General features: G+C 38.5%; 1 protein-coding gene and 1 non-coding gene across 7 annotated transcripts in view; one reads left to right on the forward strand and one right to left on the reverse strand.

The window, feature by feature from the left end:
- The window catches only part of Dcun1d3 (defective in cullin neddylation 1 domain containing 3), a 36,374-nt gene that overhangs the window by 6,488 nt on the left and 7,594 nt on the right, over nt 1–22,292 (reverse strand). For 5 of the 6 annotated variants that reach the window (XM_013142097.3, XM_003477800.5, XM_063226636.1 and 2 more), the window contains exon 2: nt 338–873. In XM_013142097.3, coding sequence (XP_012997551.1) covers nt 338–768 — 431 coding nt within the window. In that variant the 5' untranslated portion in view covers nt 769–873. Of the gene's footprint in view, nt 1–337; nt 874–20,788; nt 20,913–22,292 lie in introns of all 6 variants that reach the window. The other variant, XM_063226634.1, reaches the window with a different exon arrangement.
- Nucleotides 19,661–19,764, forward strand: LOC111754058 (U6 spliceosomal RNA). Its single transcript, XR_002788787.1, has one exon. It is a non-coding gene; the product is annotated as a U6 spliceosomal RNA (small nuclear RNA).

Consider the following 22,292-nt stretch of genomic DNA (forward strand, 5'->3'; position numbering starts at 1 on the left):
TCAAAAACAGGAAGCCTTATAAAAACAAAAGTGCCCGATCCTTATCCCTGAGTCTTATTCCACAGGTCTGCGGTAACACCAGGTATGTACTTTTTCAACCTTTAGAGAATTGTGGAGTGGGGGGTGGAAGGGAGGTTGTCTCTCTGGATCAGAACCATAGCTTGGCTCAGAACACTTAAGATTCAGAGAAATTGGAAAATAAAATGTAACAAAACAAAAACCAGCCAAACCCGTATCCTACGAAGCCATGCCAGTTCTAGCCTAACTAGCACCTGTGCCCAGGAGTGTTCTCTTTCTAACTCTGTTCACCTGCTGACATGAAATATTCATGACTAACCTGGTGAATTTGCACATGGTAGCAGCCTGGAACTTCCAAGCCAAGAGCAGCACACGAAATTCTGTGGGGTCGACACATAAGTCATTGCAAAAGCGCTCCATGCCTTCCTCCAAAATTGCATCCTCCCGCTCGTCCTTGTAGCGCCTGAACAGTTCCTCCAACCTCTGCAAGGAGGACTCCTCAGCATTGGACTTGGACTCCCTCCCAGCGTCTCCCGAGGACGTTGGCAGCTGGCAGGCCTCAGTGATAGCCTCAGCATTCTTGGTCCCATTGACAAGAATATCTCCACCTGGCTTGCCACAGGGTGGCACCTGTTCCTCCCGGTGGCCTGCCCCTCGCCTACTGTGTGACTTGCTGCTAGAGTCCCGGTCTCCATTCTTGCTGCCCAGGGTCGATGAGGGATTCTTGCACTTGGTGACACACTGGCCCATGGTGGTGGTGGCCTGGCTTCTAGAGCGGCCCCCTCTGGATTGGATGCCCTCGCTGCCACTGGCCCATATACCTCAACATGCCATCAGCCAGAGGAGCCAGCCAACCTGAAAGGAAATTAGAAAGTTGTCACTTTTGGATAGGGGAGTGGAACATGAACTGTTCACCTCCAGGAGCTGCACAGTGGTGAATAAGCCACTTCAGTGAGCTGACAGTTAGCCAAGAGAGATACCCTGAGCCCTTGCTTTATTGTCTCCCTCATAAGCCAGCTCTGTACGTTCGCCATGAAAAGCAGCAACTCGGGCACATATGGAGAACGAATAAGGAAAATTCCTAAAGTTCTTAAGGTAATATATGTTACAAAGAGGCATCAAAGAATACAGCCCTGACAGAAATCTGTCTTGCCAACTTGGCATCAGAGAAGAAAGTTACATGGACCTGCATTAAGCTACAAAGTACAAATAGAGGGTTCAACTTCCAGTCCCTAATATTTTTTTTTTTAAACAAGGAATGGGTGTGGTAATATAGGTCTGAAAACCCAGCTCTTTGGAGGCTGAGACAAGAGGACTGCCACAAGGTGAAAGCCAGCCTGGACTACACAGTGAGTTCAAGGCCAGTCAAAATAACAGAGGAAGACCCTGTCTCAACACACAAAAAACAAAAACAAAATAGAACAATTAGAAATAAAGAAATAAACACAGAAAAAGATGAATAGAAAGAATAGCTTCTAGAGTGGTCACAGAAGGTCTTATCCAAGACAAGTATATTATCTTACAAAGGCCAAAGGATTTGCAATATGTCAAGACTACAACCAGAGAACCAGCCAAACAGCAAAGTGAAATTCATCTCTAACACGTCTAGATTCCTTCCTGGCCTGGCCTGTAATGCCCTTTCTCTGCCCCATTCCACCCACTTGTAGAAGCCATCCACCAAACCTGTATTTCCAAATCAAGGAGCGTCTTTTTTTTCTTCTCCTTTCAGGTCTGTAGTAGCAAAGCGATGCACAGAAAGTAAACTAAGTTCACAGTAAAGGTGAGTGTCCTATAGGACATACAGCCACAGTCTCCTAGAGGGTTTTGTCTTCACTTTAAAAGAGGTGTGTCAGGTATAGTGGCATAAACCTGTAATCATGACTACTGGGGAGAGAGATGGAAGGATCAAGAATTTGAGGCCAGCCTGGGCAATTTAGCAACACTGTGTCAAAAACAAAAAGGGCTGGAGGTTTATAGAGCTGTGGTAAAGCACTGAGCATAAACCTGGGTTCAATCCCCAGTACTACAAAAAGGTGGGTGAGGGGCTGGTTTACCTATATAATCTGTACCAATACTTAACAAGTTCATCGTAGAGATTTATGAATTATTTATTGTAACTAAGAAGTTAAATGGATTGTTAGAAATTTCTGAGCCAAAGAGTTAAATTTCTCTGAGACTATATTGTCTATTCAAGACTTAACTTCAACTAGAAAACTAAAAAAAATTTTTTTCAACTAATTTACTAGAAATCCATTTACAATGCAGTTCTTGCAAAAGGCCAGTTGCTAAAATAATGGCAATCACTATTAATAGAAATATGGACCAGGAGCCAAAAACACTGTAGGGAAAACAAACACCAAACAAAAATCAATGTTAAGACTCACATGGGCCCTCACCAGTTCTAGGGAGCTTTCATGGGTCTTCATGATGAAAGTTTAATGCTCTTAAATTGTCTTGGGTAAAGCTCTTAAAGACAGTGGGGTAAAGGGTAGCTTTTTAATGAAAATATGAGACTTTAAGCTTTACTTTAAAAACTCAGTTTCTTCCAAATAAAGCCTGGATATAAACCAAGAGTTATCTTCAGGACAAATACTCTTCAAAGGTAAGCTCTGAGAGTACATCAAATTTAAAATGATACCAGAATCATTCCTGTAGTTACGGGAGACTCCTATCAGGGTGTGTCTCACTCTCCAGCCTCAAGGAGAATAAATGACAAAAAGACATGTCCATACATGTCCTCAAAAGATCTGCAGTTTAATTTTGCTTCAGAAACACACTGAAATCCTTAAAAGAGCTTTTGGTAAAAATCACAGGCTCAAAAAGTTGTTTCAAAGTCTTCTCATGCTTTTAAGTATAAGTAGGAAGCCATAAGCACAACCTCTTCAAATTTCAAAAGGCAAGGGGTTAATTCTTGGAAGACCATCATAAAAAGGAAGCAACTGTTTAAGCAGAATTATCTCAGAACAAGGAGGACTGTACCATGTGGAGGGTCTGGTTTCCAGATTTGTGTTTCTAAAGACTGGAGTGCTGAAAAAGAAACAAAAGGCCCAAACTTACACAAACCCCACATGCTCACAGACTGGCAACTCTTAATTCCCAGGCATGCTGACTCACCAGGGTTTGCTGCTCAGCTCCTGCTGCTGAGGGAGGCTTCGGTACCCCGTGAGGTAAGACAATTTCCTGGCCTCCATGTGAGCCATCTACCCCAGGCCACTCACTCCATCACCCAACGGACAGATGCTTCCTTACAGGAGTTACCTCGGAAGCCTGGTGCCAAGGCTTGCAGGGAAAGAACAGATGGGGCTCCCAAAGAAGCCAAAATCCCATTTACCTGACCAGCCTCTTACGAAAGAGCATCTTTTGATGACCTGACACAGCAAAACCAGCTTTTAATATGCCCAGTAGAAGAAAGAAAGAGGGAAAAATCAATATGGACAGATGATCAATCAGTAAGTGCTAGAAAGTCTGATCCTTCTACTACCCTTGCTTTCTTTGAAATACCCCCACATTCCAACTGCTGAGGCATAGGGGTGGCCTCCCGTCAGAGCAAAGTATTTTCAGGTCTGATGTAAGTATGCCACCTGATTACTCTGACTTCTGCCCAGTGGGTTCTGCATCTACCCATTTCCCTGGGAGAGTACTTCTGCTTCTAGTACTCTCTCCAAACCCCAAAACAGTGCCTACACCAAGTTGAAGGTCTCCCTGAACTCACTAGTTTTTGGCTACTAGCTCACAGTATGATTTATCATTGAGTATTTCATCTGGTGCCAGGCACTTTAAAGACATTAATGTACAAATCCTCACCATCATAGCTCATTTAAAGGTATGGAAACTGAAGCTCAATGTAAATTACCCAAGTTCACATAACAAACAGCCTAGTTATGTCTGGCTCAAGATATATGACCTATACCACAGAGCGAGACCATGGTGGAGCCCACCTCTAGCACAGCACCTTGGGAATGCAAACACAGGTAGACTTTGAGGTCAGAGACCCAAAATAGCCTATCTTAAACCATCAGTCATAGGAAAGAGAACAACACATGGTCCATGAACAATGCTCAATGCTCCATCCACTCACTGCCTTCCTCCACAGTGTGTCAGGCCAGTCAGTCCTACTACCAGGATCCTGACAGCAAGGATGCCCTTGGGCTCTAGAATTAGTCTACTTGCCCTAAACGTACTATGATATTTTAGTCTATCACTAAGGAAACAATTCCAGCCCTGAAACTGACACTCAGCTCTGCCACTGGCTTAAGTATTTGACTCTAAAGAAAATCTGAATTTCTAAATCTGTAAAATGGCACCTGCCTCTAGAGTCAGGAAATGCAGATAAAGGGTACCTGGCACATGCTGACACATCACAGAGAACATAAAATACAAAACCTATTATTAATAGCACAGTAACAGGCAGTCTGGTAGCCTTTAGGGACCCTCAACTTCTCCCATGGAATGGTGTGCTCCATGCCTGCTTCCTAGACCTAGCCAGGACATCCATAGCCCTATTATCTTGAGTTGAGTTCAGAAACCATCTTACAGCACAGCAATGAGCCTATTAAGCAGCACTGCCTGGAAACACCTGTAGGAGCAGACTCTCCAAAGGACAGGATTTCCTTATTATTGATCCTGAATAAGATCAAGCTCAATATCTGCTCTGCCTCATGAATACTTTAAATTTCAGGTCAAACAGTGTCCCTAACCTGAGGCAGGCTTTCAGTCTGTTCCCATGCCTTTTCTTTTCCACTAGTCCAGCTCTATAGGTTTGCAAAAGATAACTTCTAGCTTTTTGGTCCATTACACTCTGTAATGGAAGTGTTTTCTTGGTTGGTCCTCCTCTCTATCACTGCAATGTCTCAGAGATGGCACCAAAATCAGCTAATCCAGAGCCTGGTTTTCAGAAACAACAGCATTAGTAACAATGAATATCACTTTGTATTGTTAGTACATTATAGTAGCTATATATAAACATAACTGAAGTAACTACCCTCAATTACAAGAGATAAATGGATACACACTAAGGTGAAGGAACCTAGCTAGGAAGGGAAAAAATAGCAGTACAGAAATTAAGAGGATGCGCTCACACAAACCTGGACTGGAATCGTGGGGACGCCCCAACTAACTGAAATTATCAGTAGCTCATCCTGCTGTACCTTAACAGACTATGGGAGAGAAATGCTCTGCTGAATACCTGGTTCACAGAAAGCTCTTGGTATTAGCTTAAACAATAGTCGTTGTTACTGTTATTATCACAAAGTTGGTGACAGAATCAAGCTTCCTTTACATAGGGAAGAGTGCTCTTTTCAGAAGCCAGCCCAGACCTGCCATGGTAATTTAGGTATGTTTTCACAGTAAGTGACTCTGCTCTCCTGCTCCATATAAGGGGCACAAATGGGTTAAATATAGCCAAAGACAAGGAGGGGTGGGAAGAAAAGAAAGAAGGAGAAAAAAAAAAAAAAAACCCCACATACAAACCAAGGAAACCACTTTGAAGTAGTGACAGCTTTGAGGGTTTACCTGAAAGAACAAAGACAGTAACTCTGCTCAGGGCTGTGCAGCTTATGTTGGGCCAAAATCAGCCTCCTTTCTCAATCTCAGCACTGGCTGCCACTGCCTCTTTCCCTCCCTTCTCTGCACATTAGCCTCCACGCTCCTTCCTCTTTCTCTGTGCCAGCCTAAGCTACTGTTCCTGTGGACACACTTGGCTGCCTGCTTAGCCCCCGGCCTAAAGCAGCCACTGCTGGGCCTAAAGCAGCCACACAGGCTCAGAGGTTGCAGTCCCTGGGGATGCTCCAGGTCTAAGGAGGGATGGATAAAAATGCTGCTCCTACCTCTCAAGCAGTTTCACGATCTGCCTAAGAGACAACTAGACAAGTCTCTGATTAGGGGCTTACTTTCAATTTCTGAGGCCAAACTGCCTCTTACAGAACAAACCATCATGAAGGCTAACTCACACTAAGATTCAGTGTGAATGGAAACAGGAAAAGGAGAGAGAAGGGTGAGTTACTATTATGGAAAGTAAAGAAGGACAAGGAAGAGAAACCATTATCCAAGGATCCTGGGGCTACATAGTTCATGTGCCTCATCAACTTTAAACCTCACAACAAGTCCGAGAAAGAAATTGTTACAGCTTTCACAGATGAGGAAATTGAGATTTCTTAACTTTTAGCAGTGGGACTGGGAAATAAAACCAATCTGTCCTATGGGAAGATTCCACAGAGAAAGTAGGTCTTATTTTAGTCCTCAAATGACCACAGGCCCACAATGGAACAAAGAGCCAATGATTGGTCAGTTATTAATATATATTAATAAAATATTTTAAAATAATGACACACATTTATTGAATAGATTGATATGAATTATCACACTTAATTCACTGTAACTCTAAAAGGAAGATAATGTAATCTTCACTTTACAGAGGCAGGAAGTGAGTTGAGTTTAAAGGAGCAGACTTCAGGCACATAGCTAGTCTATAAAGGAAAAGGGATTCAAAAATCCAGGCAGTCTGACTCTAAACCCCCTATTCTCCATCTCTGGCATTACCACTGTTGTCTGCTACAATGTCTGCCAAAGTACACCTCTCTCTCCTAAGGAGATGACAGTGCCTAAGTTTTCTTAGGGCATCTACGTCTGTCACTTACAGTTTCTAATGGACACCTAGGTATATTCTAGACATATTAAGGCAATAAGCCCAGAATACGCTCTTGAAGCCTTTGGTTCTCATCTAGGAACCATCTTCCCAATGTGTGGCCTTGTGCAAGTCATTTAGCTTCTCTGTGAACCCCAAGATTAAAGCAAAGGGTCTGGATTAGTCTTTTCAAGTCCTAATATTCTGGACTGCCTTCCGTTTTTGACATTCAAAGATGCTGAAGTTCTAAATTTGCAAATCTTCTGAAGACAGAAAACTTGCCTCCTTAGGAGAATGGTTCTCATATTTTTCCTGCCTCTACCTGTCAAAGCCATGCCCAAAAGGATAGGAAAAAAAGGGCTATTCCAATCAGAATATGGTACTATTTTGCAGCCTCCTTTTTCCTTAAAACTTCTTAATTTGACCTCTGCAGGAACAATAGGACCTGACATATGTCACACAGACCAGAGCAGGCTGGCTCTCTGGTATAGCTGGCTGGGTCCAAGAAGTCTGCTCTGAGGAATGCTGGATTGGCTACTGATGGGGAGCCTAATACTCAAGGAAGAACCTTTGAAACAAGGAGCAAAACAAACACACAAACAGGTAGCAAATGCTGGCACCAGAAAACAGTATCTCGAGACACTTGAGACTTCCTTTGACAGAAAGGACCAATCCAATCCATTCCTACAATCTAGAACCTACTCAGTAGCAAAAGGTCACTGACAGCTGTTGGGGTGTTATGTTTTACCACATTAGAAAAAGAAATCTATCTTTTCAACCAAGAGGCTACCTCAAATGATGATCTATACCAGTGATGGCAAACCTATGACATGCATGCGACAGCAGGCTGTTTCTATCACTGAAAGCTCTAAAACATTCGTCATCACTGACTATACCATCTATGTGTGTATAAATACACTCTGACATTGTACAACAGCAAAATCATCTGGACACATTTCTCACACCACACCCCATCACTGAGTGACACATGACCGAATACTACTGAGAATATACATTTTGTTGAGGCCTGAGGACTGAAGCCAGCCAGGCTTGGCTAGTTACACCAAATATTATTTGCCAAATACAACCAAACCAACACACACATACTATTGTAAAGGTTCCAAATATCAAATGATTTAGAATTTTTGGTATCTGTGCATCGGAACTGAGCTACATGTTTACATGTAGCTGTTTCTCACATAAAATTCAAATAAGCAAAAATGTACCATATCATTTCACTCACCGACAAGTAGGAACATTTTTTGCTGCCACTATGAATACCTACCTATGTACAAAGTGGACAGCACTGAAGGACATTGAATTTCTAAAAATACTTAGAACATCAGATTATCTATATCTAGCTTTCCCAGTGACTTTCCCTGTTTAAAAGGAGAGAACGATCTTGGATTTGTGCTCAGTAGTATGGCAATAAAATGACATGTCTGCTAAACTCATCTCTGTTCCTCTTTTATATTTACAGTTTGTTTTCCTTATGATGGTACCTTATTAGATCCCACTAAAGGTGAATTACTGATAAGGCCCTAATTTTCTGCTTCTAGAAATATATGTCTGCTACTCTGGAGGTTCACCTGATTGTTCATAGCTGATTAGTCCTCAAACACTCAATTACCACATCAACTGTTCACTTTTCAGTCACTTTCTATGGAGTTTAGCAGTCAGCAACTGACTAAAAAAATAGAGTTAAGATTAGATTTTTGTATTTAAGTAACACAGAAGGAAGGAAATTGTGAAATGAATCAAAAAATGAGGAAGGAACCTTCTACAAAGATGTTACTGCCTGTAAATGTCCCAAAGGGGTACCTAAATGACCACAAATGTACACATGAGGTTTCTAGAACCACATGGCTCTAAGTAAGCCTCAACTTCATCACATGGCAACTAATCAATTTCTTAATGTTTGCTAACTCTTAGGGGGAAAAAACCTGAATCCATTAAGACCACATTTATCAGTTTTTTCCTAGAGGTCCATGATGCAGGCTGAATGCTAATGCACAGCAGACAGGAAGAGGAAGAGGATCAGAAAAGATCTATACCATAAAATAATTCCTGCTTTCAACTGCATAAGTAACCTGATTAGAAGAGTGACTAAGGCTTTCTTCCCTGCTGCCAGATTCAAAAGTATTACACAGTTATTCTATGAAGTTTAAAAAATATAGAGCAGCATAAATTTAAGAAGTCAATGAATAATCCTACCACACCAAGTATGTTAAGAGTATATCTTCTCAGGCTTTCATATAAGCACATAATGATGGCACATATAAACACTCATACACACATTATGCACAACAAACAAAATGGAAATTATATTCTATATACTATTGTGTAACCTTTCACACTTTATCATTTTTTATAAAAATCTTCCCCTCACAGTTTTAAAAGAGCAGCAATTAAACAGTAGTACTGGTATTACCAGTAATGCTCCAACTATTCATGTAACCCATAGACTATTTATTTTCTACCCTTCAACTTGTCACAATCTAGTACTACACTGCAGGAGGGCAAAGAGATTGAGAGACCCTGTGTTAAAACATTTTTAACAGTCAGGTAAGTCTTCCGTTGAATGGGGATACCATCATTTGTCAATTTAATTTCTTACTGTTGGGACATTTAGCTTGTTTCCAACAGCTCACTATTATAAACAATACTGGGATAATACAACATGCAGCTAAAATTCAGCACACTTAATTATTTCCTGAGAATAAATTACCAAAAGAGAAAGCAATGGATTAAAGATATATTATATATATATATACATATATAATTATATATATACATATATAAAACCAATATATATATATATTATATATACATATATAAAACCAATCTGACTTGAGAATGCATATTTCTCTCAACATCTTGTAATATTAGCCAAATCAATTTCCTTTAAGAAAATCTTTACCAAAAGCACATTAGACATAATATTTAAGGAAAAATATCACACTATTAAAAGAAGACAGAAAAAGAGATTTTAAGAAAGTGTTAAATGATGGAATGAGAAAGAACGCAGAAAATAGGTTAGTCATAAGATTATTTCATTTATCTAAATTTCCTCACTCTATTCTTCAAAAAGATGTCCTCTTCACACCCATCAGAAAAGAGGAAGAAATGGGAGGGGAGAAAGAAGAGGGAGGAGAGTAAAGAGTAAAGAAAAGAAAAGATGTCCATCTAAAGATCAAATGAATAATCATCCCCTTACTAAAAGTTTAGCATCAGGCATAAAAGGGTCTGGCCCATATCAATGATGGCAAGCCTTTTAGAGCTTTCAAGGATACAAATTGTCCGCTGCAGTGCACATGCCATAGCGTCACCACTACTCAAGAGTCAAATACATTTCCAAGGAACAAGAAGCTCATTCAAAAGGCAGTCATGGAACCACTGGAAATGCTTAATAGGCTGGATTTAGTCCACAGACTTCTCACATGGGCTTTCAAGTTACAGACTGGATCAAAGGACATTACTGAATGTAGTAAAGACTTGTCTGCCTTCCTAACATCCAGGCTGTTGATCTGATTACGTTTTCACTAGTAGTTCCTGCTCCCTCACTCTTGGTTGGCTACAAGGCTGGTAGAATTTATAATGCAACATGTGACTCAGGCCCACCAAAGCCTCATTTGATTAAATCAAGGATATGCTAAACCAGTCAGAGTCTCAGCATTTAAACAGTCATCTTACCATGCTACCAAGCAAAGTAACAATGTCAGAGATCAGTGAGGCTGAACTAAATCCTTCTTACCAAGTAAGTCTCACATCTAATGCATTTTAGAACCAAAAATGAAACAGGGCCATAAGTGGAAAGCAGCACTGAAAAAACAAAAAGAAACTGAGTTTTGAAAGCATCATTTGTATCCAACTGTATCTGGGATAAAGATAAAAGCCTACACTTCAAAAATATGTGAGCCAATAAATTCCTTTTTGCATAAGCCAGATGATCAGTTTTTATCGCAATTCAAAGTCCCTATCAAGACACAGTTCTGTTACTCAGACTCCTATCCAGCAGAGAAAGGGAAGACCTAATACACAACTTGATTCATGATCTGGGACCAACTTACTATACCACAATAAATCCAATACATCATAGGAACCCTTAGCTGAACAACCAGACCAACAATCCCTAGCTTATGAAAGCTGTCAAATGCCATTACACATTGGTGGACCATCAGGATGCTATTCATAAGATGGTATGACTAATGAGCTCTAAGAACCCCTGCAATTAAAACTTTAACAATCATAGCTCTCCTTCAAGTACAGATAACACAAGATGCTTGTGGCTGCTTTGTTCTATTAAATTGGACATATTTTCTGTTATCTTCATAGTCCCAAGGAAGAACTTCCCAAATCTCAGACACCATGTAAAGGGTTATAAAGAGGTTTCAAACATCTTTTTTTGTGCAATAACATAATCAATCATCTAGCTGAAATACGTATTTGATCTAAACAATAACATATGAAACTGCCAGACCTAATCAGAATCTGACTACCTTTTTGGTTTCAATTACTCTCACTGAAACAATTTCTGATTTTAAGCACTGAAGAGTCAATATAGAAAGTATTCAGGTTTTGAAGACAATGACAGGAAATGCTTGTGTTTATGGACCTGTACTAGAAATAGATTCCCCTGCAGGTTGAAACTTGAGGCTGTGTTCTGCTTTTTTTTTTTAAAGTTACTTATTTTCACAAATGCTTCTATGGCAGTAATGGTGAATGTATGGCCCAGGAGCCACAGGAGGCTGTTTGTATCACTGGAAGCTCTAGAAGGTTCACCATCACTGTTACAGGGCACGAGTTCCAGAATACATTAATGTGTGTAGAGAGAAACCGATGATTAAATCAAAATAGAGCTCTATGCCTAATGGAAGGAATCACTATATTACAGGTTCTGCAGAGTAAGACATCTGATGATTCCTACCCAGTTATTCCTTACTTCCTGCTCACATGACTGCCTAAATTGCTACCACATAAAAGCACAATGCTATCTACTGAAACTCTGCCCTAACAGATCCCACTTTAAGGAAAACCAATGTATGAAAATTCCAAAACAAGCAGCAGAACCAAAAGCTTTCTTGGTCATCAACAGATGTGAAAACCTAGGGTCAAATTTTATATTCAATGACAGTATCTATGGAAATACATCCAATTTTCTGAATTGCCATCAGTGTTTCATCTGCATTGCAGCCACATTCAATTCCATTACCCAAAAACTAGTGATACAAATACTGCAGCTTCTTCTGCTGCTCCAATACAGTCCTACTCCTCCTAGGAAACACAGGAGAGGCTTTGGATACACGACAGGATTGCACAGCCTGATCCTTTCAGCTTTTCTAGCACACATTTAACTACCTAACACCTCAGTTTTCTCACTTAAAGAATGGAAAAAATCAAAAGATCAATGTGAAGAATAAAAGGCTCCTTCATATCAGATGGGTGAGTTAAGATGCTGAGGTGGATTTTCTATTCTACCAATGCAAATGTCATTTCAATTTAATTGAGGACAACACTTTTTTCTGTCACCACAGCCCAGACCTCCTTGAAATTCTTTTGATGATTTATTTTTGCCTGTTTCCTCTACTAGCAGAGCTTTAATCCAGTGCACTTAAGTTAGCAAGTGTTTAAATGAATGAACAATAACCACTGAAACTTCCTAAGAACTCTCTCTGTAGAAGGCACAAGGGTCTACTGCTTTAAATGTGTCAAATCATGATTGAATACATGATGAATCTGACATGTCTAGCTAGCTATTTCCCTAGCACAGTCAGTAACAAATGTTAGCTATTCACAATTCTAATTAATGAAGATGTTAACAAATATGGCAGTAAAGGGAGCTGAGTCCTAAAGATGCAACTCAAAACTTCTCAAAAGCTGGTTCTTAGGATCCAATTTTTCCTAGATTCCTCCACTTCTACCACTCTATTACCTTCAGAAAAGAGGAAAGATAGACAGTCTCTGCTCAAACTATTCCTGAGTTCATCAGTTTCTCAGATAATATGATATAAACTCAGCTTCCTGGCTAGCAGTTATAGCTTCATTTATTCTTACATCACAAGCTAATTTTCTCTTTAAACACACTGAAAGCCAGAATTTGAAACTGAGGCAAGGAGACACTGGCTCTTTCTGACCTATACCTTAGTCTTTCTGAAAAAAATTGACGTTAGTAATGGAAATCACTCCTGTCTACAAAGGATGCAAAGCCAAGAGCATAGTTGCACAATACTCTAAGAAGCCCCAACAAAAATCTTCAGGTGCAGGTCTAAATGGTGTCTTCTCTATCTTAATAAATAAAAGTATCCTACTGATGGGGTTTGAGATACATGAATCAATGCCAGCACCTTTTTTGAGTAATGCGTATTGCTTGTTTTAAACCATGATTCAACTATTTAAAACATGGACTCACGGTTTTATAGTTTTGAGCAATATCACACTATTGTGTTATTTACAAAACTCATTTGATGACATCAGGTGAATGATGCCCATACTTTGTTAAAAGACTGTAAGAGATACAGACAGTGACGGTCCTCCCTCCCATTTCTTAAAATCATTGAGACAATGAACTATGTTTTATATGACCACAAGCAATGGCCGAGAACTAAAGTCCTAAACAAGGCTTCGAAAGCAAAGAGCAGATTCCACCCCTGCTGCCTGGCAGGCCCACACATTCTGCTTAACCATCTGAAACAGCCAACTCTTGCTCTCCCCACCCCCACGTCCAGTTATAGAGAGAGAACAGCAACACTGGTGGCTTTTCTAGGAGACTGTTTTATAAAAATAGAACTTCCAATTTTAGGTCCAAAATCAAAAAGAAAAAGAGCCAGAATTAGAAATTTGTTTTAACACAATAAACTGAAAATTATAAGTTTAAGTGCTGATAGCTGGGGACATGGTATCACACTACCAAAAATTTTTCAGTGAGTCATAAAAAATAGTACAGCCTTAACAGTGGATGTCCACCAGCAATAGAATTATGAAGTCCACTTGTGTCAGGTGATGGAAAATTATACTGACACTCCTCCTGTGTTTGTTTCAGCTGTGGCAGGAATGATACAAATGAACTGCAGTAGCAACTTATGAGCATTAATAAATCTCTTTTGAGGCTAGTCAAAAAACATTTAAAAGTCTGACTCATTTTTCAGAAAGGGGAGATGATCTCTAAAACTCAGTAAATCACTAACTGAAACATTTCTAGGTTCCTAACAGCCACTGTTGATTAATATACCTTTGTATCAAAACAAAAGCCAATGACCATTTAACACCAAGTTGTTACCCTTTCATTTGTAAGACTCATCCTGGTATAACTAGAATGAGAACAACAAAGATTAATCTTCAGGCCTAGATGGATACTGTGATGATAATAAAGAACTCCCCCCGAAAAGGCTTGTGAGTACCATAAATTATATAACAAATCCACTTCTGCCAAGCAGTCAGGATTAACCTCTATTCAGCCAGGTTTTAACGCAGTATAGCCAATGGCTCATCAAAATGAAAGTCATTATTTGCCACTGCAAAGTTTGCTGACATTAACTATTTGTTCACTGCAAGAGAAGTCAACTCTATAATCTTAAAAAAATTTGGCACTTGTTTCTGCAAAGCTAAAAAAGAAAAACTGTTTAACAACCGGAATACTTCATTATTTTCTCCCCTAGTAAGCTGTGCTTTTTCATTTTGTTTTTAATTACTTCTGACCCTCCAATGAACTGCAAGCAGGGACTGAAAATTTCAGGATCACACGTTGAAGGCTGCCTCTTTCGTTGCACTAGACACAATGTTAGGCATCTTCCAGAATAGCATTTTTTCTGCAGTTACGCTGAAAAGTTGGTACTACTGCTATTCCTATTTCACAGATGAGAAAATAAGAAATCAAGCAACTATGCAAGTCCCTACTGTGTGACTGAAACAGGAGAGGTCATCCAACATTCTAACAGCTTTCTAAGTTTCTGAATGTCCTTCAGATATTGTCTACTTCTGAGCAGTATGCTGTAGGCAGAAATGACATAATGAGCACAGACTTGGCATACCACATCTCAGCCATTATTTCTCTACCGAGGTGAACCAAAACAATGAGCAAGACAGCACAGATGGTGCAGTACAAAAGTGAAATAAAAAACAGCATGGGTCTCTGTGTGGTTGTATAGAGCAGAGGACTATTCCACCTACTGACCTATGTATGTTTATAAGCAATAAACTTTTATAGGTTAAATAGAACTTTGCAAGTAAGGTCTAACTGTTTTCAAGTTCTAACTCTTCATTACCTATAGTCTCAGATCTCTACCATCTTTAGTGTAGTATCTTCACAAAAGGTTTACCTACTTCTAACCTCTTTCGATGCTGCTACTATAATAATCTAACACACACAGTGAGCATGTCATATTCCCACTTAATTTAATAGCTCCCCTTCACCTACAAAATAAATTTCAAACTCAACAAGGTATACAAAGTTCTTTGGCCTCAACTGTTGTCATTTCCCCTACTTTCATTTCAGGAATCACACAGACATACTAAAACATCTGTCATTCCCCAAGACAACATAGCTTGTGTCTCTAGGGTTTTACACACACTGTTTAGAACTCAATACCTTCTTATTCCTCGTTTTCTCTTATTCCTCTTTAAGTCTCACTCAGATCTTTCTGCAGGACTCTTCCCTGCTGACCAACTACATCTGTAGCAGTGATGTTTTTATAGCACCAATTTTACAACCTTGCCTAATTATTTTTCTATCTGGTGTCCCTACCATACTAATAAGGTCCTTAAGAAGGAGATCCTCAAATTTGCTGGAATGAATAGCTGGCAACATATGAACATATTTCATTCACACTTTTTTTTTGTACTAGGGATTGAACTCATGACCTTGCACTTGCCAGGCAGGCACTTAGGCCACTGAACTAAATCCCAGGCCCCTATGCTTCACTTTGAATTCGATGGTGACTATGTTATATTCTGAAGGTCAAAACTTTGTAGCTTTCAAGACTGGTTTTGAGTTTCAGAAATCCCCTATGAAAGATCCATCTGGGAAATCCAGCCCCTTGTTAAGTATTTCTAACCGGAAAGCTACAAAAACCTGGTGGTTCTTGGGGAGAACATATCTTGTATCTGCTTGGAAACATTAAGCACTGTTAAAAGTATGCTTTTAATTTTTTTATCCCTCTTGAGCTGCTATGGCAATCAAAAGCTCTTTAGCTTAAGCAGGTTTTGTCAAAAGTACTAAATGCTGGATACTTTGAGAATTTTCTATTGAATGAACCAATTTAAGTATCATATGCAAATAGTAAAGGCATAATTGAGAAGAAAGGGCTTAGGCCAAATTACTCACAGAGAAGACCCAATTCCTTCCAAATGGGGAAAAGGCAACTGGAAAGATTTTTACCTGTTGCATAATTTTTTATTAGCTCTTTTTGCTGGTTCAAATAATGGTTGAGAGCTGGCTACTTAGAAAAGCAAATACTCTAAGATAAAGTAAACAATTCTAGTTCTTCAGCTAGAGAAATTTTAAAATCAGAAAATGAGTAAAACATTAAGTCTAAAATTAAATGTGCTAATTTTATTTTTTTATTTCAAGTTACCATGAAGTTCAATTTTTCAACATCTTACAAGAGAAAAGACTGTAGATGAACCAAAAGGTTATTCTACCATGAGATAACTGTAAAATGATGCTGGAAACATGTAAGAACATCTTGAAAACTCTATCACTATGTTTGTACATCTTTCTTTCTGACTCTATATACAGTCTTTTTAAAAAATGTGTGGTCTTAAATGGTTATACTTTTATGGAGATTACAGTAACATGGACATAATTATTTGTATGATTAGGGAAGAATAATCTTTCATGCGGCTCTCATCTTTAAAAGCCCAATTGCTTTAAAAAAAAAAAAAAAAGCCCAATTGCTCAGCTGCCCACAACACATCTTAACCAAGACACATTGATCCAAAGGCAATTTCCCAAGAAGAGAAGGCAATAGTGACTCCACTCTAGCTTCACAAAACGTAGCCTATGGACCAAAGGCAAAAGTCACAAACCATGCCCATCCCTTCTCAGAATTTATCTAGCCTCAGGGCTGGGGATTTAGCTCAGCGGCATAAGGGCCTGCCTTGCAAGCAGACAGTCGTGAGTTCGATCCCCGGTACCGGTAAAAAAAAAAAAAAAAAAAAAGAAAAAGAAAAATACAAAAAAAAAAAAAGAATTTATCTAGCCTCAGTCATTATAAAGAGTAACTTCCACATCAGGGGAAATGAACTATTTCAGAAATGTATCCTGTGTAAGATGGTCTTGTGAGTTTTACAACCAAGGAGAAGGGTAAATTGTTTGGTTAGAATTCAAATAAAATCAGTTTAAAGGATACTTGCTACAGCTGTATGTCATGAAGTAAATCTCAGTGGGGATGGAGAATTTTAATCTTGCAAAAGATAGTCATCAGTAAAGGTCTTTCTCCTTTTCCATGTGCCCAGTAATATAGGTCACAATTTCTCCCAGGAGATACAACAGTATGAAACACAAAGTTAAAAGTCGTATGAGGACTTGAGGCATGAAACACTAGATCCCATCTCATTTGGGAAACATCCAAGAACTGTTCCTTGTTTTGAAACTGTGTAAAAGGCTGGTTATATAGCATACAATGGTTGTGTGCTTGCCTAGCACACTCAGGCCCTGGGTTAGATTCTCAGCACTACAAAAAGATCATCATCACTGCATATTATAAAAATGAAGTAAAGCTCACCAGCACTCAGGAGGCTGAGGCAAGATAATCAGGAGTTCAAAGCCAGCCTAGACTACAAGGCAAGACCTTGTCTCAAAAAATGAATAAAATGAATGGATAAAGCAGGAGAAACACATCACTGTCACCATTTTGTTCTATTTTAACCTAATCTTGATAAGTAAACATCACAAAAAGGTAACAGGCTTGAAGTCATGATAACTGCAATTGTTTAAAATCATTAAACAACTTAAATTCATTGGCCCATTATGCTGAATTAATTTAAACAAGAGTACTTTTAAAACAGACCAAACACTAAATGTAGGCAAAGAAAAATGACAATGTTAAGATGCACAAAAAATGCCCAAGAAGTACAAGTAATTAAGCCTTTAAAAAAAAAAAAATTCACAAACCATAGACTACAGCAACCAATTAAGGCTTTTAAAAAATTCCACAAACAGACTAAAAGTGGCTTTCTTGACTTCTATTACTCAATAGAGGTTACTGGGGAATAAAATTACCTCCTACAACAGATGGTATCATTTCTACCATTACTTGTCTGGCTTTTCAAGACCTTTACTACATTGAATTATGAGCAAAGTGATAGAAAGTGAGTAAGATTTTTAAATACTGCCTGTCCCGTGTTTAATTTTACATATCACAATGTCCCTTTAAAGGAGTTTCCAGTAATAAGTAATTGTATGTTAGCTTTTGAGATGTGGCAGAGCCTTATCCTTGCAGAGCTTTGAATTTATGTACAAGCTTGGGTACAAGGCAAGTGGTCAGATTTCTTTTTCTTACCAACAGAACAAATCAGATCCTACTCAAACCATAGTAAAGGAATTTAAAATCAATCCAGGTAGTTGGGAAACAGTTAAAGCTGAAGGAGGAAACAGTATTGTATTATTCCTTTTTTCATTATTTGAAAAAAGGCAGTTATTATGTCTATGATATTTTAAATTCTACCCGTCCTATTATTATTATTATTATTATTATTTTTTTTTTTTTTTGCCATGAACACAGATGCAGAAATGTGTCAATTTGTTTGAGTTATGTAAGTCTTTAAATTTGCTCAAATTTGGAGCTTTTTCACTGTGGCCATAATGACAGACTTCAGTAAGTAAGGCATGACATTGCACCAGAATTGCTGAGTCCTGAAATTTATAAAATTTACTCTACTTATATGTTCTTTTACCATCCCAATTACTGTTTACCTAGTAATTTTTAAAGCTCAAAAAAAGTTTATCTCCTTTACTATCATTCTAATTACCATTATCCATTTGGTCACAGGTGTTATATACTAGGTACATCTCATTAAAAACACAGAATGCAGAAAGAACTTTTGCAAAAGGGAAGGATATAAAGAGATGGAGAGAGGGGAGGAGAACAGAAGGGGATAAAAAAAATAAGATGTATTACATACATGTACTAATTCCCTATGATAAATGTAATCATTATGTACTGCAAACATGAAAAAGAGCAAACCTAGAAAAGAAAACTAGTAAAAATATTAATCAAAAAACCAACAAAAATAATCTCAGATCCATCAGTGTACAAAAACACATTCTGGCATGCTCATTCAGCAGCATATATTTTAAAAGTGTAACTAAAGTCATGCTTTGAGAAACAGTAATTTAGTCCTAAATTCTTATGTCATAGTTAAGGAAATAAACTCTAAGAGAAAACATGACCTGCCGATAGACACATAGCACCTACAACTGAAATAACCAACACAGTCCCACTACAATAAGACTCTCCAGATGGTTAACCTACCAGGAGAAGTAGAGACCTGGACTTAGGAACTGACCAAAGAGTGAGCCTTGAGAACTCAGGAGCCCTTTGCTTATGGATCTAGGCTTTCTACTATCTCTGAGAAGCAACATACAAACCATGGTACTTAGCAGTTAACTCTCTCTAAGACTGTATGGCCTGGCTGAATCTCATGTGGTTTTGTCCAACTCACTGAATTTCAAGGTATAAGACCAAAGATAAACATGGACCAGTTTCCTAATTTTTGATCCAACAGTGTGTGAGCCCCTTACCCTCACAGTTAAGACTCACACAGGCTCTATAGGGTTTCAGGAAAAAGATTTTCCATCTCTGGGTTTTAGGCTAGCTTTGGAAACAGGCAGGAAGTTTCCATTACAGAGTCACTCATGTATTTCCCAGATATCCAGAGAGCAGGTTTTATTTTCAAGTGATAGATAATTTGTGTCTGTATACCTAGCAATGTTTCGTACACTGTCCCATAAGTTGTGGGTCCAGATAAGCTCGGCTATGTACACCATACAGCTAACAATAAATGTTATTAAATGTTTATTTAGTGCTCACTTCGGCAGCACATTTACTAAAATTGGAATGATACAGAGATTAGCATGGCCCCTGTGCAAGGATGACACGCAAATTTGTGAAGCGTTCCATATTTTTTGAACAGCTATTTTGAAGAAAACAAGACATTATAATAGCCAGTGCTGATTTAATCTCATCTTGTTTTGAAGTCCTACCATACTTTTGTTCTTCTGTTTCCATTGGTTCCATCATGTAGTATCTTATTGGATTTTATCATGTGTGGTAGTCTAAACAAATTTTTTATGGACAATGGGATAAATAGTAACCATCGTTCATTTTCTGTTATTTAGTTCTGAATGCCCTGTAATACTTTCATTCTCTCTAATGGTTTTATACTAGCGTTATATTTGATACTATTGTGTATAAAGGTATGCTCAAGGAAAGAGGCATTATGGTAGCTACTGTTATATCGGGTTGTCTTGTGGTGAAATACTGTGTTGCTTAAATTGTTCTTTTCTGATCTGCTTTTTCTGTCCTTTTTACCTTAATCTCTTTAAAATAAAAATTTTTTTTAAATGTTTATTTATATACCAGGTACTTTGCCATGTCCTTGAAATGTACTTTCTTATTTAATTCTAACAACTATTTGCTGTGATTATCTTCATTCCACACATAACAGACCTATGGCTTAGAGCTACGTGGCTCATCTGCATTTCAAGTGGCAAGTAGGTCAAATTCAAACTCAAAATTCCAACTGAATCTGGATCTATGCTCTTTTTTTTTGTACCAGGGATCAAACTCATGATCTTATGATTGCCAAGCAGACACTTACACTGCTGAGCTAAGTTCCGGCCTTAGAGCTATCCTCTTAATGTACTAGGTATACTCAATCCTTTTAAAAAGTCATTTAAGGGGTTGGGGATATACAGCTTAGCAGCAAAGTGTCTGCCTGGCAAATGCAAGGTCCTGAGTTCAATTCCCAGTGGCAAAAAAAAAAAAAAAAGTCATTTAAAAGGTATCTGGTATATTTTAGATTTCTTTTTTTTTTTTTAATTGGTAGCGGGGATCGAATTCATGACCACGCGCTTGCAAGACAGGTGCTTATGCTGCTGAGCTAAACCTCCAGCCCCTAAAAGGTATCTGGTATATTAAGTTAACTTACTCCTTCACTTTAGAGAGATCTTATGCACTTGTGAAGTTCAACAATATAGCACATTCTGGAAATGCCATTTTCATATTGAGCTGAGTTCACTTCTTATAGTCCAATAATATTCAATTTGTAGTATCTGCATATCAAAAAAACACAATAACAATGCACATTGTTAATTATTATCTAAATCAAGTGTAGGCATTTACTGTATGCAAAACTGGTGAACTAATGTGGTAAAATAAAAAATAAATTTGGCATTTGTCCTAGGTTCTTGCCAGTTCCTAAAACCTTGGAATTTCCTAAAACCCTTGGAATTTCCTGACTGCCATGTCTTTTGTTATTCCTGAAGAGCCTCTGGACCACACCTGAGTTTATGCTAACAGGCCCCTTTTTTTCTCCTACAGGTTTTAAGGGTGGGACTGGCCAACACACAGAAAGGAGCAAGATTAGATTATATGCCCTACTTTCTGACTTGTGAGCAACTAAAGACAGTTCAATTATTAATGGCCAATGACCAGAGTTCTATAATAAAATCTCAAAACTCTGAAACAATGAACCTGGGAGAATTTCTAGGTTGGTGACCACACAGATATGCTGGGAGGATGGTAGGCACCCAGAGCTGCCATGTAGCTCTGCATCCTCCAACACATCCTGGCCCTAAGCATCTATTCTAGTTGGCTTTTCCTGAATTAAATCATGTTTGCTGGTTTATTTTGTTTTGTGAAGGGGGTGCTAGGGAATCCAACTCAGGGCCTTGCACATGCTATGTAATTACACCCTCAGCTCAAGTTCTATCTTTTATAGTGAAACTACAGTTCTAAAGAAATCACATATTGGCTGAATTCTATTAATCACGCTAGCAATTTTTCAAACCCAAGGAGGAAGGTAACAGAAATCTCTGATTTTGTAGTCTGCCAGGCAGAAGTACAAGTAATTTGGGAATACTCAATAGCTGTAGCTGGCATCTGAAATGGGGCAAAATCTTGTGGGGCTGAATTAACATGTGGGTTCTGGTGCTAATTTCAGATGAAACAGGGCACATTCAGGGTGGAATGGCCATAAACACGGTGCTAATTTCAGACAGTATCAGAGCTAAATTGCTGAACTTGGTGCTGGAGAACTGTAGGAATGATATAAGACTGATTTAACCTACTGAAGAAAACATTCATGTTTACAGAAATGCAAAGTTTAAAAATGATTACTTGGTGTTACTTGTGACTTATTTCATGCTTATTATCCCTCCCATGAGTCAGTCAAAGTTTTACATGTAACTCTTCTCCTGAATAGCAGACACTGTTAAATGACAAGAGCTACCACTTAGTATTCATTACATAAACTCTAATAAACCCAGATACATTTATCTTACCTATCAACTTCTGATTTGTGAAAATAAGTCCTAAATTAACAGAAATTTTTTTTACAAAATCAGAATGCCATAGGCAGTTTATCATGAATGACTGACTGACTAGTCAATCTTGATGACCAATCTAGTCGAACCAGGTAATACAACTCTCTG

The sequence above is a fragment of the Cavia porcellus genome, unplaced genomic scaffold (genome assembly GCF_034190915.1).
Source record: "Cavia porcellus strain 051 isolate PalLab524CR breed Dunkin Hartley unplaced genomic scaffold, mCavPor4.1 scaffold_16, whole genome shotgun sequence".
Taxonomy (NCBI): domain Eukaryota; kingdom Metazoa; phylum Chordata; class Mammalia; order Rodentia; family Caviidae; genus Cavia; species Cavia porcellus.